This window comes from Rhinopithecus roxellana, chromosome 20, assembly GCF_007565055.1.
Source record: "Rhinopithecus roxellana isolate Shanxi Qingling chromosome 20, ASM756505v1, whole genome shotgun sequence".
In the NCBI taxonomy this organism is placed as follows: domain Eukaryota; kingdom Metazoa; phylum Chordata; class Mammalia; order Primates; family Cercopithecidae; genus Rhinopithecus; species Rhinopithecus roxellana.
In genome coordinates this window covers 74,204,278-74,219,774 of record NC_044568.1, presented here as the reverse complement: position 1 = coordinate 74,219,774, position 15,497 = coordinate 74,204,278, and the positions used below count along the sequence as shown (strand labels likewise).

At 49.5% G+C, this 15,497-nt stretch overlaps 1 protein-coding gene across 2 annotated transcripts in view; it reads right to left on the bottom strand.

The window, feature by feature from the left end:
* Window positions 1-15,497, bottom strand: part of ABCC1 (ATP binding cassette subfamily C member 1) — a 192,732-nt gene that overhangs the window by 118,472 nt on the left and 58,763 nt on the right. Inside the window, exons 4-5 of one of the 2 annotated variants that reach the window (XM_010370871.2) lie at window positions 11,354-11,491; window positions 9,365-9,490 (exon numbers count right to left, since the gene is read on the bottom strand). In XM_010370871.2, coding sequence (XP_010369173.2) covers window positions 9,365-9,490; window positions 11,354-11,491 — 264 coding nt within the window. The remainder of the gene's footprint in view (window positions 1-9,364; window positions 9,491-11,353; window positions 11,492-15,497) is intronic. The other variant, XM_030924928.1, reaches the window with a different exon arrangement.

Below are 15,497 nucleotides of genomic sequence, written 5' to 3'. Positions count from 1 at the left end.
GCCCCAGGCACTGATTCTTGGAGCGCAGGGTAGTCTGAGGACCTTGTCTGGTTCTTTCAGCATACTGGCCTGTTTGTCGGAAACTCTCTCGGGTTTTAGTTCTGATGGGTTTTCTGCTGGTTACCTTCGCTCTGCGCTGCCAAAGTGGCCCCCCACAACCCCTGTGCCCAGCAGGAGGGAATGTGTACAGCAGCAATATGGCTTAGAGCAGTGGTCCTCAAACACAGCTCTGTCAGCAGCATCGGTGGCACCTGGGAACTTGCTAGGAACCACAGATGCTTGGGCCCCACCCAGACCTACTGCATCAGAAACTGTGGGGGTGGGGACCAGCGATCTGTGTTTCAAGCGTGAGAACCCAGTGGGAGGGTTCCTGACACATCACCACTCTGACCCTCAGTGTCTTCATCTGTGAAGTAGGAAGACTGATCTTCCTGCCCTACTGTGAGGACTAAATAATACAGCGCACCCAGCTGTTATCCTTATTAGATGGAGTCTAAATGTCCAGCAATAAGAGATTTGCCAGTATCACGTAAACATTGGTGATTTGTTTGCACTGTTGCTTACCAACTGTGCAAAATGCCTCCCTGCCCAGGACCTCCATTTCCTCTACTGGAGCACACGTCGGAATCTTTTCCCATGCCCTTTGCCCATGAACTTGTCTGGTTTTTTTTTTGTTGTTTCAAGAGACAGGGCCTCACTATGTTGACCAGATTGGTCTTAAACTATTGGCCTCAAGAAATCTTCCCCGCTAAGCCTCCCAAAGTGCCAGGACTACATGTGTGAGCCACCGCCCTGGCCCTTTCTCTGGCTTTTGATGCTGTAGTGGGCACAGGTGAATATCCTGGCTCAGCCTCCCTCTCTACCTGCCTGGGTGCCTGCAAAGGCTTTTTAAGTGCCACCAACCCCACCCCCATGTCCAGTGCATCCTCTTCCTTTCAGTCTGAGGATCTTCCAAAACCTGTCCAACCTAAGTGTGTCATTCCACTGGTGAAAAACCTTTCCTCAGCTCCTACCACAGTAAGGTTAAAATTCCAAGTCCTGGCTGGACGTGGTAGTTCACCCACCGCTGTAATCCTAGCACTTTGGGAGGCCAAGACGGGGCATCACTTGAGCTCAGGAGTTCAAGACCAGCCTGGGTAACATAGAAACCCCATCTCTATCAAAAATAGAAAAAGGTACTTGAGCGTGGTGGCACGCAACTATGGTCCCAGCTACTTACGTCCTTATTGTGACACATAACTGCACCCTTGATCTCTGATGCTCCCTGGCTCTTGCCTCTCTTTTCACTATATCCTACCCCTTTCAACCTAGCCAAGCAGTATTCTTTTCTTTTTCTTTCTTTTGAGATGGAGTCTTGCTCTGTCGCCCAGACTGGAGTACAGTGGCAGAATCTCGGCTCACTGCAACCTCCGCCTCCCAGGTTCAAGTGATTCTCCTGCCTGAGCCTCCCGCGTAGTTGGGATTACAGACATGCAACACCACACCCAGCTAATTTTTGTATTTTCAGTAGAGACAGTTTCACCATGTTGGCCAGGTTGGTCTCGAGCTCCTTGTCTCAGGTGATCCGCCTGCCTCAGCCTCCCAAAGTGCTGGGATCACAGGCACGAGCCACACTGCACCCAGCCTAGCCAAGCCGAATTCTAAGCGATTCCCAAACACCCACAAGCTCCCTCAACTGGACCTTTGCACATGCCGATTGCTCTACCAGGAGCACCCTCCCACCCCTCCACCTCCAACCATATTCACCTGGCCGGAGCCTCTCATTCCTTAGACTTGAGCACAGCCTCCCCTCCCTGGATGCTAGCCCTGGGGTCCCAGGCTGAGTTAGGGACCCACTCTCCCAGCCCCAACAACTCCCAGCACTTCCTTCCCTCAGAGCCCCCACTGTCCATCCTGCAGTTGTTGGTTCAACTGCCTGCCACCCACCTTCCATCTCTCCTCCGGGGCAGTGTTCAAGGACTGTTTCTTTCTAGCTCAGCCCCTGGCACAACACCTGATTATTAAATGACTGACAGCATGATGCAGAAAAGGAAAGAAAATGGAGTTTCAACGCTTGAATCAACGGTCCAAGATCAGGCATTGGTGGGTGGGGACAGAGACTGATCAGGAAGGGGCACAAGGGAACTTCCTGGGGTCTTTGCAATGTTCTGTATCTTGACAGGGGTTTAAGGTATTTCTTTACCAAGACTCATCAAATGCTAACTTGAGATTGGCAATTTCACTGTATGTAAATTTTAAACAAAAAACTCCGAACTGTAAACAGATACTGAACTCTAGCTAATGATCTGCTTGCAAGTGGCTGCGTGACAGAATACTAATATATTTCAAAATAAGTTTCGGGTATCAAAAAAACTAGATTCAGTGGCTCAGACCTGTAATCCCAGTACTTTGGGAGGCTGAGGCGGCAGGATTTTTTGAGTCCAGGAGTTCAAGACCAGAGCGGGCAACATAGGGAGCCTTTCATGCCTATATAAAATTTAAAAATCAGCCAAACACAGTGGTGTGCACCTGCAGTGCCTAAGCTACTTGGGAGGCAGAAGTGGGAGGATCATTTGAGCCCAGGAGTTGGAGGCTGCAGTGAGTTGTAATCGCACCACTGCACTCTAGTCTGCGAGACAGAGTGAGTCCCTGCCTCAAAAACAAAAAAAACAAAACAAAACTAGCTGGTTGGCTAAATGATTAACTATCTGGTTAGACAGACAGATATGTGACAAAGCAAGTTTAGCAAAATGTTAACTGTGGTTCTAGGTACCAAGTATATGACTGCTCACTGTAGAATTCTTTCAACTTTTCTGTAGGTTTAAAAATGTTCATAGTAAAATGCTGGGGGGAAATATTACATATTGTACAGACAGCATTGAAAACCACCTCTTACCGCAAATAAGTTGAGCATTCACTGAACGTTCCAAACCAGTGATTGGCGACCCTGAACCACCTGGATATCTTAAAATGATTTTGACTTGGTAGGTCTGGGATGGGGTCCGAGACCCAGCATTTCTAGCAAGCTTCCGGGGGATATCAAGCTGCTGCAACTGGTCCAAGGACCCCCGTTTTCAGTTGAGACTTAATACATGATCTGCTTGGGCCTTGATCCCCTTATCTACAAGACCCTCCTCCCTCAAACCTAAACCACAGACTCAGTGCCAATGAGATAAAAGGCAGGAGACTGGGGACGGGCTAGAGCCCTAGCAGTCTTGGTCAGCCCTGCCCAGGCTCCCAAAAGCCTCGGCAGCCCCAGAGCCAGGAGGAAGATGGGAGGAGCCCCACCGAGCAGCCAGGGCCAAAATAGACATCTGAGTCATGGAATGGGAGCAGGGCCAGCTGGGGAGGATTGGCCGACTCAGTGACTCAGCACGAAGTGGCCTGGAGCAGCCAGCCCCACCAGCTCCCACCCAGGCCCCGCCTGACCCCAGCTGCCCCAGGCCTTGGCTGATCACTCTGAGGACAGGCAACAGCTGATGGATGGCCTGCTGCTGCTCTGAGGATGGGAGAGCAGCAAGCCTGGACTCTCCCCGTCTTCCTGGCTCCACTGTGATTCAATCCCTGAGAGTGACAGGAAGACAAGCAAAGAGGGTGTCTCGCTGTCCTCCTCCTCAGATCACAGGGCTCAGGTTGGGGGCAGAGAGAGGAGGTGCAGCCAACCACAAATCGAGTTGCAACCCGTTTTCAAGAAGGAGCTGCTGAGGTCCCCAAAGGAAGAGCACCAAGCCCAAAGCCACGAGTCTAGCTGATTCTCACAAGACCTGGTTCCTACCCTTCCTTGCCCCCATCTCAATTGCTAAGCTAGGCTGCTAGGTAGTTACGTGGTTATTTTGTTTGTTCGTTGTTTGTTTGAGACAGGGTCTCAGTCTGTTGCCCAGACTGGAGCAATCTCAGCTCACTGCAACCTCCGCCTCCCAGGTTCAAGCAATTATCCTGCCTTGGCCTCCCAAATAGTAGGGATCACAGGTGCACAATACCACACCCAGCTAATTTTTGTATTTTTAGTAGAGATGGGGTTTCACCATGTTGGTCAGACTGGTCTCAAACTCCTGTCCTCAGATAATCCACCTGCCTCGGCCTCCCAAAGTGATGGGTTTATAGGTGTGAGCCACCGCACCCGGCCTTGAACAAGATTTTTAAAAACTCTTAGCATCACTGAATTGCACACTTGAAGTGGTTAAAATGGCGAATCTTAGGTTACATATATTTAACCCCCCAAAATGCAACATTTTAAAAAAGAAAATAAAGCTCTTGACATCATGCCAGGCCTTTAGAACATCTGTGCATACATCAGTCCCCTTCCTCTTTCTTCCTGGTAATACTAGAACAGAATGAAGGCAGAGAAGCAGCTTAATCTGATGTCCTGTGAGGCCCCATGCACACCTCACCCTTATGCAAGATGTAAGATAATGTGCCACACGTACTGAGCACCTCCCCGTATAACACAACAATAAATTACCACTAAAGGCCCACCGTGTGCCAGGCTGTGTCTTAGGCACTGAGGTTACAAGGTGGATACTGCCATGTGAAGCTTCTAGCCTAACACAAAGCCATTATTTAGCCAAGAGCCTGCCGTTCAGCAGTTACAACCAAGAGAAGTGACGTGATTGTGCACAACAGCCTGTCGTGAGTTCGAATCTCTGCTCTACTTTTCACATTGAGCAAGGCACTTTTGTCTGCGATTCAGTTTCTCTGTAAAATGAGAAAAATAGTACCAAGTTCATCAGGACTGCTGTGAGAGTTAAGTGACACATGCATATAAAGAACTTAGCATAGTGCTAGTTAGTACACCGCAGGCATCTAATAAATGTCGAGTCCCGTCCTTGCCTTGCATGGGAAGAAAGAATGCCTGAAACTGGAAAGGGGACAGAAAAGGAAGTTAAAAAGTCATCAGAGCTAAAGAAATGCTGAGACCAGGGGTGGACAAACTTCCTTTGTAAAGACGGTAGGTATCTTAGACTTTGTGGGTGCTACAGTCTCTGTGGCAACTACACAACTCTACCGTTGCAGCTCCAGGCACCTGTAGACACTATGTGATGAACTCGAGTGGCTGTGTTCCAATAAAACTTTATTTACAAAAACAGGCAGCAGCCCAGATTCGGCCCGTGGGCTACTGGCTAACTCCTGGTCTAAACTCTAACCTGCAAAAATGTAAATGGCACCCCCATGGGGTCCCTGAACAGGAACCCAAAGGGAAGTTCAGGCTTCCTGGACAGAGAGTATCAGCCAATCAAAGTGTTCTCTCCTGGACACCTGCACAAATGTCAGAAATGCAGCAGCCTGCACACCCACATTTGACACCCTGCTGGATCTCACTGCACAAGAGGCAGACCATGGCCCGGCACAGTGGCTCAAGCCTGTAATCCCAGCACTTTAGGAGGCCAAAGTGGGCGGATCATTTGAAGTTAGGAGATCAAGACCATCCTGGCCAACATGGTGAAACCCCATCTCTACTAAAAATACAAAAACTAGCTGGGCATGGTGGCACATGCCTGTAGTCCCAGCTACTCGGGAGGCTGAGGCAGGAGAATCGCTTGAACCTGGGAGGCGCAGGCTGCAGAGCCAAGATCATGCCATTGCACTACAGCCTTGGCGACAGAGCGAGACTCCAAAGAGACAAACCAGTGTCTTCCACCATCTTGGAGGACCAGCAGTGACACAGCGGGAGCCGGGGGAGATGAGACAGAGACAGAAAACAATGACTGGGGAGAAGAGTCAGGGTGTCCCAGCCCCCCAACAAGGCAGCCTTTTAGCCGCCAGAGCTGAGAGCTTCATGCCACCCGGGGTGGCAGAGCAGATCCCAGGCCCAGGCTGCCAGAATCCCAGGAATGCAGAAAGCACAAAAAACGGTCCAAGTTAGCTCTGTGAGTCACCCTACTACACACACGCCCAGGGGAGAAGTGAAAGGGAATTTATCCAGAATTTCCCAGATCAGAAATCAGAAAGTCCCTCCTTCAAAAAGCTTCCAGAACCATCCACGGCAAGAGAGTTCTTCCCAGGCTCCCAGAGGAAGCCTAACGGGTCAGGTGATCCCCACGCTAGCTAGCCAGGCAGCCCCAACCAGACTCGGTTTACCCTCAGCAATCCAAGGTCTGCGGCCACCCAGGTAAGGTATGATTTGTTTTGTATAAATCCCAGTTCTAAAGAATGGCTCAGCCAGGTGCAGTGGCTCACACCTGTAATCCCAATACTTTGGGAGGCCGAGGCTGGTGGATCACCTGAGTTCAGGAGTTTGAGACCAGCCTGGCCAAGGTGGTGAAGCCCCATCTCTACTAAAAATACAAAAATTGGCCAGGCACGGTGGCTCATGCCTGTAATCCCAGCACTTTGGGAGGCTGAGGCGGGTGGATCACGAGGTCAGGAGATTGAGACCATCCTGGCTAACGCAGTGAAACCCCGTCTCTACTAAAAATATTTTAAAAATTAGCCAGGCATGGTGGCAGGAGCCTGTAGTCCCAGCTACTCGGGAGGCTGAGGCAGGAGAATGGCGTGAACCCGGGAGGTGGAACTTGCAGTGAGCTGAGTTCGCGCCACTGCACTCCAGCCTGAGCAACAGAGCAAGACTCAGACTCAAAAAAAAAAAAAAAATTCCAAAAATTAGTTGAGTGTGGTGGTGGGCACCTATAACCCCAGTCACTCAGGAAGTTGAAGCAGAAGAATTGCTTGAACCCAGGAGGTGGGGTTGCAGTGGGCCGAGGTCGTGCCACTGCATTCCAGCCTGGGCAACAAGAGCAAGAATCCGTCTCAAAAAAAGAAAAAAAGAAGAGCCCAACATTTGACAAATGGGGACACTTGGCTGCCACACACTCACACACACTGATACATAATACACACAACAACCACTGACTCATGAGCCCCTCCCTCTCTTCTGTGTCAGGCACCAGCCAGGGATCCAAAATGAAGTGACCCAGGTATGATCATTGCCTTTGTGAACTTTTTACATATGCAAGCACACACAACACAAAGACACACACACATACTCAGACACATACATGAACTTAAGCACACAAGCACACATTCACATATAAGCACATACACGCATATACAGGCCTGTGACTACAGAGACACACGGACATGCACATGCATGCATACACACACGTACACACAGATGCACAGGAACACACACACAGACGCACGCACTTGCTCATTTCTCCAACCCAGCTCCTCTTTGGGCAAGGAAATACCAATACAGGACTCCTAAGAACATATATTAGACATGCATTTCTTTTTTCTTTTTTTTTTTTTGAGACAGAGTCTCACTCTGTCACCCAGGTTGGAGTACAGTGGTGTGATCTCCGCTCACTGCAACCTCTGCCTCCCAGGGTCAAGTGATTCTGCTGCCTCAGCCTCCCGACTGAATTATTCTTCCTAATGCTCTCCCACCACCTGCTCCCCAACTTGGCTTACTTTTAATTACTTAATTAACAATTAAAGATGGGGAGATGGGGTCTTACTATGTTGCCCAGGCTGGTCTCAAACCCCTGGGCTCAATTGATCCTCTCGCCTTGGCCTCTCAAAGTGCTGGGATTACAAGCGTGCACCAACACGCCTGGCTAATTTTTGTATTTTTAGCAGAGATGGCATTTCACCACGCTGGCTAGGCTGGTCTCGAACTCCTGAACTCAAGTGATTTGCCTGCCTCGGATTCCCAAAGTGCTGGGATTACAGGTGTGAGCCACCACGCCTGGCCTGGGACATAGGTTTCTAAAATCTCTTGGTTATCATCAACCTCCTCCTCCATACTGATGCCCACCAAGCCCTTTTATCACCCACAAGGCGAGCCTCTGCCCCTCACCGAGGTTCAGGCCAAACCCAACAGAACCACAGAGGTAAAAAGTGCTCCCACTGCAGTCTGCCCATTACCAGCTGACTAGCCATGAATCAGCATTAAATAGGTGCTCCAAGGCCTCCCTGCCACACTCACAATAAAACCCAAACAGCTCATCCGGCTCACAAGGGGACTGTCCCACCTCTCAGGCACCCACCATCTCTTGGCCTTCTCCTGCTGTGCTTTTTCTTGCTGTTCCCTCCACACTTCCCCACCCCAGGGCCCTCGCACTTGCTCCCCTCCGCCTGTAACACTTTTCCTCTAGGTGTTTGCTCCACCCACTCCCTCACCCCTGTAGGTCTCTGCTCACATGCAGTTTTCTGGGCAGGCCTTCCCAGATCTCTCTTATCAAAAGCTGCACATGAACCTGGGCAACACAGCAAGATCCCATCCCTGTTAAAAAAATAAATAAAGAAAGAATAGGCTGGGCGTGGTGACTCACGCCTGTAATCCCAGCAATCTGAGAGGCCAAGGAGAGAGGATCGATTGAGCCCAGGGGTTTGACACCAGCCTGGACAACATAGTAAGACCCCATCTCCCCATCTTTAATTATTAATTAAGTAATTACAAGTAAGACAAGTTGGGGAGCAGGTGGCGGGAGAGCATCACGAAGATTAGCTAATGGATCCTGGGCTTCATTCCTAGATGATGGGTTGATCTGTGCAGCCAATCACCATGGCACACATTTACCTATGTAACAAACCTGTACGTCCTGTACATGTATCCTGGAACTTAAAATAAAAGGTGAAGAAAGAAAAAAATTAGCCAGGCATGGTGGTGCGTGCCTGTAATTCCAGCTACTCAGAAAGCTGAGGTAGGAGGATTGCGTGAGCCCAGTAGGTCAAGGCTACAGTGAGCCGAGATCACATCACTGCACTCCAGCCTGGGCAACAAAGCAAAATTCTGTCTCAAAAAAAGAAGAAAGAAAAAAATTAAGGGAAATGAATAAAGTGTTCCCTTTTGTTTTACTAGCAGAAGGGGTGGCCATCTCCACATTCCTCACTGATAAGTTTCTGTATTTACAGAATTTCTCTGAAACTGACAAAACAGACCAAAGGTCTCAAACTCAAATCCCGCAGGGCCAGGCACCTGCCACAAGTGAGGAAAGCATGCCACTATAATACAATAGGGAGTGGTGGGGACTCCAGCAACTCCTGAGCTCTGCCCTGTGGGATTATAGGCCTAACCTGTCACAACTTCTCACTTTTCCAGAACATCTGGATCTGGACAACTAGAATTCATAAAAAATACCTGATTTGTAATTATCTGCTCACACTTTCCAAAATCACCATGCCAAGTGAGAAACCTACAGGCCTGCAAGACACAGTAGTTCATCAACAACAAAGTAGATTCTCTCCTTCGGTCCCCTAGTCACATCTAAGCCTCAGTTTTTCCATCTGTAAAGTAGGCGGGATGATAGTCCCTGTATCAGGGGTTGAGGGAGGCTGGAATGAGATCCTGGATGGATCTAAGAACTGTTAGCTGGCACTGTGTCATGCTTCTCTCTCACACTCACACACGCACACACACATACTTGTCTGTGGTCATACTTACAGAGTCGTGGATGGTTTCCGAGAACAGGGGCGAACGATCTGAGAAACAGGACAAGACGAGCTCAATGAGTACGAGGGAAAAGTAGACGTAGAAAGTGATGTCACGAAACAGGTCCACCTGGGCGTCCTGCGTGGTGGGGAAGGAAGGAGGAAAAAGATCACATTCTGGGGCTGTGTGTGGTGGCTCACGCCTGTAATCCTATCACTTCTGGAGGCCGAGACAGGCGGATCACCTGAGGTCAAGAGTTGGAGACCAGCCTGGTCAACATGGTGAAAGCCCGTCTCTACTAAAAATACAACAATTAGCCAGGCATGATGGCAGGCGACTGCAATCCCAGCTACTCAGGAGGCTGAGACAGGAGAATCACTTGAATCCACGAGGCGGAGGCTGCAGTGAGCTGATATCGCGCCACTGCACTGCAGCCTGTGTGACAGAGCCAGACTCCATCTCAAAAAAAAAAAAGATCACATTCTGAGAGCAGGTAGCAGAAACCCAGAGGGCAGACAGCACCATGGAAGGTGCACCCACTCAGCTCCAGGGCCATTGCAGGCTCCCAGCTCCCCCAGGGACGTAATGGCAGAAAGCCGGCTCCATCACGGGTAGTCTCACTGCTCACTGATGCCTGACAGGAGGAAGACAGGGCTTGGGAGTGAAACAGAGCTGTATCAAGGCCTGGCTCTCCCATACTAGCTGTGGGATCTTGTCAACTTATTGAACCACTGTGCCTCAGTTTCCCCACCTGTAAATCACCTATGGTTCTTAACCAGGGGTGACTCTGCCTCCCAGGAAACATCTGGCAGTGTGAGGGGACATCTTGTTTGTTGTAACTTGTGAGTGTTATGGTACCCACTCAGGGGAAGCCAGGGACGCCCCTAAATGTCTACAAAGCACAGGACAGCCCCTACAACCAAGAAGTCTCCTATCTAAAACGCTGATTAGTGCTGAGGCTGAGAAATTCTGTCCAAGTCACTGCAAGAGGTCAGGAAGAATATTCATGAAACATACATAGTCCCCTGCGAGGCACTTTGAAAACATGAACTCAATCAGCATCAGCTGCCATCACTCATGACAATATGTAGGCGCTCAATAGTCAAATGTTCAGCTTCTTTTCCTTCCTTTGCCTCATGCCAGTCTCTAATTGGCTCCAAGACGGCAGGAAGAGCAGGTTATTCTAAAAGCACACACTCCAGGTCAGGCGCGGTGCCTCACGCCTGTAATCCCAACACTTTGGGAGGCCGAGGTGGGCGGATCACAAGGTCAAGTGATCGAGACCATCCTGGCCAACATGGTGAAACCCCGTCTCTACTAAAAATACAAAAATTAGCTGGGCGTGGTGGCGCGTGCCCGTAGTCCCAGCTACTAGGGAGGCTGAGGCAGGAGAATCACTTGAACACCGGAGGTGGAAGTTGCAGTGAGCCAAGATCACGCCACTGCACTCCAGCCTGGCAACAGAGCAAGACTCTGTCTCAACAACAACAAAAAAAGTGCATGCTCCTCAAAATTCCTAGGAGCAGCTCACGGCAGCCAATGTAAACAACTTCTCCAGCCAGAGCAGCAACTGATGAGACAAAGGTAATGTGAGGACAAGCCTAGGGTCCCCCAGGGAAACAGTCACTCTGCAAACACCGTTCCCGGCTCAGCTCCATCCCAGCCTGGCAGCATTTGGAGCCGCCTGTTTTGCTGTTTCCTGCTGATGGGGCCAGCCTGGCATCTGCCCACAGCTCCTGTCCTTGGAGGTCCCACAGGAGCCCCTGGGAGCAACATAGACAAATCGGGCCCTGGGGAAAGAAGGTGCTAGAAAAAAAGCTGGAGCTGACTTGGTGAGGATTTGGTGGGGTAGGGAAGTCACCAAGGGAGAAGCCAGGTGCTTGTGGTACCCATCCCCTGGTTCCCATGGCAACGCATGACTCCTACACAAGCCAGAGGGACCCAGCATCTCTCCCCGCCCAGGGCCACTGAAGGAAGATGAGGAATGAGACCGCCACTTACCTCTTTTAAGGCAGTCATAATTTTTGATCTCAGGATGGCTAGGGCACACAGTAGGGCTACCAGCCAGAAAGTGAGCATGATCCCTGAGGACTGAACTCCCTTCCTCCTCTCCAGCTGAATTAAAAAGGTAGCAAGCAGCTAAGGAGAGAAGCACACGACAGGAGTTGTTGGTTATTTTTCTTTTCTTTTCTTTTTTTTTTTTTTTGAGACAGAATTTCACTCTTGTCGCCCAGGTTGGAGTGCAGTGGTGCAGTCTCAGCTCACTGCAACCTCTGACTCCCAGGTTCAAGTGACCCTCCCGCCTCAGCCTCCCAAGTAGCTGGGACTACAGGTGCCTGCCACCATGCCTAGCTAATTTTTGTATTTTTAGTAAAGACAGGGTTTAACCATGTTGGCCAGGCTGGTTTCAAACTCCCGACCTCAGGTGATCCGCTTGCCTTGGCCTCCCAAGATTCTGGGATTACAGGCGTGAGTCACTGCTCCCAGCCACACTATTTCTTAATGGACCATGTAATAAATATTTTGGACTTCATGGGCCATAGACTCTACATCAAAACTACTCAGCTTTGTCACTGTAGTGTGAAAGTGGCCATAGACAAGATGTAAATGAATGGACATGCCTTCATGCCAATAAAACTTTATTCAAAAGAACAGACAGAGTACCTGGAATGAAAAACAAAACCCACCTGTCCTGATGCTCAACGTTCCCGGGGTCAGCCTCTGCCCCATTGCCCCTCCTCTCCGCCTCGGCCATCTCTGCTCCAGCCACACAGAACTCTCAAGTTTTCCCTTGTGACCCCCAGGACTTTACATGTGCTATTCTCCCCAGCTGGTCCTCTGCCCTCAGACCCTTCAGTTTTTTTAACAACCTGCTCATTCTCAGGCTTCAGCTCCACCATCCCTCCCTCAGAGAAGCCTGGTTATCTTCCAGACCAAACCAAGCTCCCCACTTCACCCTCGCACAGCACTCTGCAGACGTTTACACACTTTGTGCCTTTTTGAGGAATCATCTGTTTAATGTCTGTTTGCACAGCTAGACTATGTGCTTCTGTCTCCAATGCCTGGTACAGAGTAGGCATAAAAAATTAAAAAAAAAAAAAAAAATCAGCCAGGCGCAGTGGCTCATACCTGTAATCCCAGCACTTTGGGAGGCCAAGGCGGGCAGGTCACTTGAGGTCAGGAGTTTGAGACCAGCCTGACCAACTCTCTACTAAAAATACAAAAAGTATCCAGGCGTGGTGGTGTGCACCTGTAGTCCCAGCTACCTGGGAAGCTGAGGCAGGAGAATCACTTGAACCTGGGAGGTGGAGGCTACAGCGAGCTGATATCACGCCACTGCATTCCAGTCTGGGTGACAGAGTGAGACTCCATCTCAAAGAAAAGAAAAAAAAAAAAGTGTGCTGGTTGCATCCTTTCCCATATTCCCAGTGCCTGCATATTCTGGTTCCCTTGGATATAGTCAGAATGTTTCTGATGCATTCACAGTGAGCTGTCCTCCATTCCATCTCAGAGACCTCAGGTGGACAAAGACAGGCTGAGGATCTCACAGGCCGGTTCACCTCTCGGCCAGCCCAGCTCAAAGTCCCCTGAGGGGTCAAAAGCCCCAACCCTCAGACTATCACCCCCGTGTCCCCAGGGTGACAGACAGAGGTATAAATGAACGATCCAAAGACCGGGAACGGCCGGGCATGGTGGCTCACACCCGTAATCCCACCACTTTGGGAGGCCGAGGCATGTGGATGGCCCAAGGTCGAGTTTGAGACCAGCCTGGCCAACATGGTGAAACCTCATCTCTACTAAAAATACAAAAATTAGCCAGGCGTGGTGGCGTGTGCCTGTAATCCCAGTTACTGGGGAGGCTGAGGCAGGAGAATCTCTTGAACCCAGGAGGCCGAGGTTGCAGTGAGCCAAGATCGCGCCATTGCACGCCAGCCTGGGCAAGAAGAGAAAAAACAAAAGACCAAGAACAAGGAAAGTTAAGGGAGGACGATCTACTCAAGTCAAAAATAGCTGACCAGGTTACAGTGGCTTATGCCCTTAATCCCACCACTTTAGGAGGCCAAAGTGGGGGGATCACTTGAGCCCGGGACTTTAAGACTAGCCTGGGCAACATGGAGAGACCTTGTCTCTATTATAGTGAAATTTAAAAAAAAAAAAAAAAAAAAAAAAAAAAAAAATCCACTCTAATACCCCACTGCCAGAACGCTGAGCCCAAGACCCGAATTCAGGATAAAGCAAAGCCCTTTACTCTCTCATTCCCTCCATACATTTATGGGATGCTTACTGCATGCCAGGCATAGTGCCAGGCTCTGAGGACATGAAAGGGAATCAAACCCAGCAGGAGAGCCAGGTGTGAAGCAGAGAGAGCCCCACAGGTGCCAGGCTACACACTGTAGCCTAGACTGGAAGCTGGCCCTACCACTTACTGACCAGATGACCTTGGGCCAGTCCTTCTCCTCTCTGTACCACAATTTGCTTATCTAATATACAATGTAAAAGGGTTAATAAATAAAGGGATTAGGACAGTTCCTGGCAGAGAGTGGACAGCACCTATGTGTGCTATATAGAATCATGGTCTGGGCCAGGCACTGGTGGCTCACACCCACAATCCCAGCACTTTAGGAGGCCCAGACAGGAGGATCACTTGAGACAAGGAGTTTGAGGCCAGTCTGGGCAACATAGGGAGACCCCATCTCTACAAAAATAACAAATTGGCCAGGGGTGATGGCTCATGCCTGTAATCCCAGCACTTTGGGGGGCCAAGGTGGATCACCTGAGGTCGGGAGTTTGAGACCAGCCTGGCCAACATGGTGAAATCCCATCTCTACTAAGAATACAAAATTAGCCAGGTGTGGTGGCACATGCCTGTAATCCCGTCTACTCAGAAGGCTGAGGCAGGAAAATCACTTGAACCCGGGAGGCAGAGGTTGTGGCAAGTCAAGATCACATCATTACGCTCCAGCCTGGGCAACAAGAGTGAAACTCCATCTCAGGGGAATGTTGCAGGAAGTCAGGGACCCCGAAAGGAGGGATCAGCTGAAGCCATGGCAGAACACAAATTGTGAAGATTTCACGCACATTTATTAGTTCCCCAAATTATTACTTTTATAATTTCTTATGCCTGTCTGTACCGCAATCTCTGAACATAAATTGTGAAGATTTCATGGACACTTATCACTTCCCCAATCAATACCCTTGTGATTTCCTATGCCTGTCTTTAATCTCTTAATCCCATCATCTTCGTAAGCTGAGGAGGATGTATGTCGCCTCAGGACCCTGTGATGATTGTGTTAACTGCACAAATTGTTTGTAGAGCATGTGTGCTTGAACAATATGAAATCTGGGCACCTTGAAAAAAAGAACAGGATAACAGCAATGTTCACGGAACAAGGGAGATAATCTTAAACTCTGACTGCCGGTGATCCGGGCAGAAAAGAGCCATGTTTCTCTTCTTTCAAAAGCAGAAGGAGAAATATCGCTGAATTCTTTTTCGCAGCAAGGAACACCCCTGAGAAAGAGAATGCGCCCCTGAGGGTAGGCCTCTGAAATGACCGCTTTGGGGGTGGCTGTTTTTTACGGTCAAAGACAAAGGGATGAAATAAGCCCCGGTCTCCTGTACCGCTCCCAGGCTTATCAGGATGAGGAAATTCCCGCCTAATAAAGTTTGGTCAGACCGGTTGTCTGCTCTCAAACCCTGTCTCCTGATGTTATCAATGATAATGCGTGCCAGAAACTTTATTAGCAATTTTAATTTTGCCCCATCCTGTGGTCCTGTGATCTTGCCCTGCCTCCATTTGCTTTGTGGTATTTTATTACCTTGTGAAGCATGTGATCTCTGTGACCCACACCCTGTTCATATACTTCCTCCCCTTTTGAAAATCGCTAATAAAAACTTTCTTGTTTTACAGCTCAGGAGCATCATGGAAGCTGCTGACGTGTGATGTCTCCCCCGGACACCCAGCTTTAAAATTTCTCTCCCTTTTACTCTTTCCCTTTATTTCTCAGACCAGCTGACGCTTAGGGAAATAGAAAAGAACCCACGTTGAATACTGGGGGAAGGGTTTCCCCCGATAGGGGAAAGAAAATAAAAAATAAATTTAGCCGGGCACGTTGGCACATGTCTATGTTCCCAGCTACTTGGGAG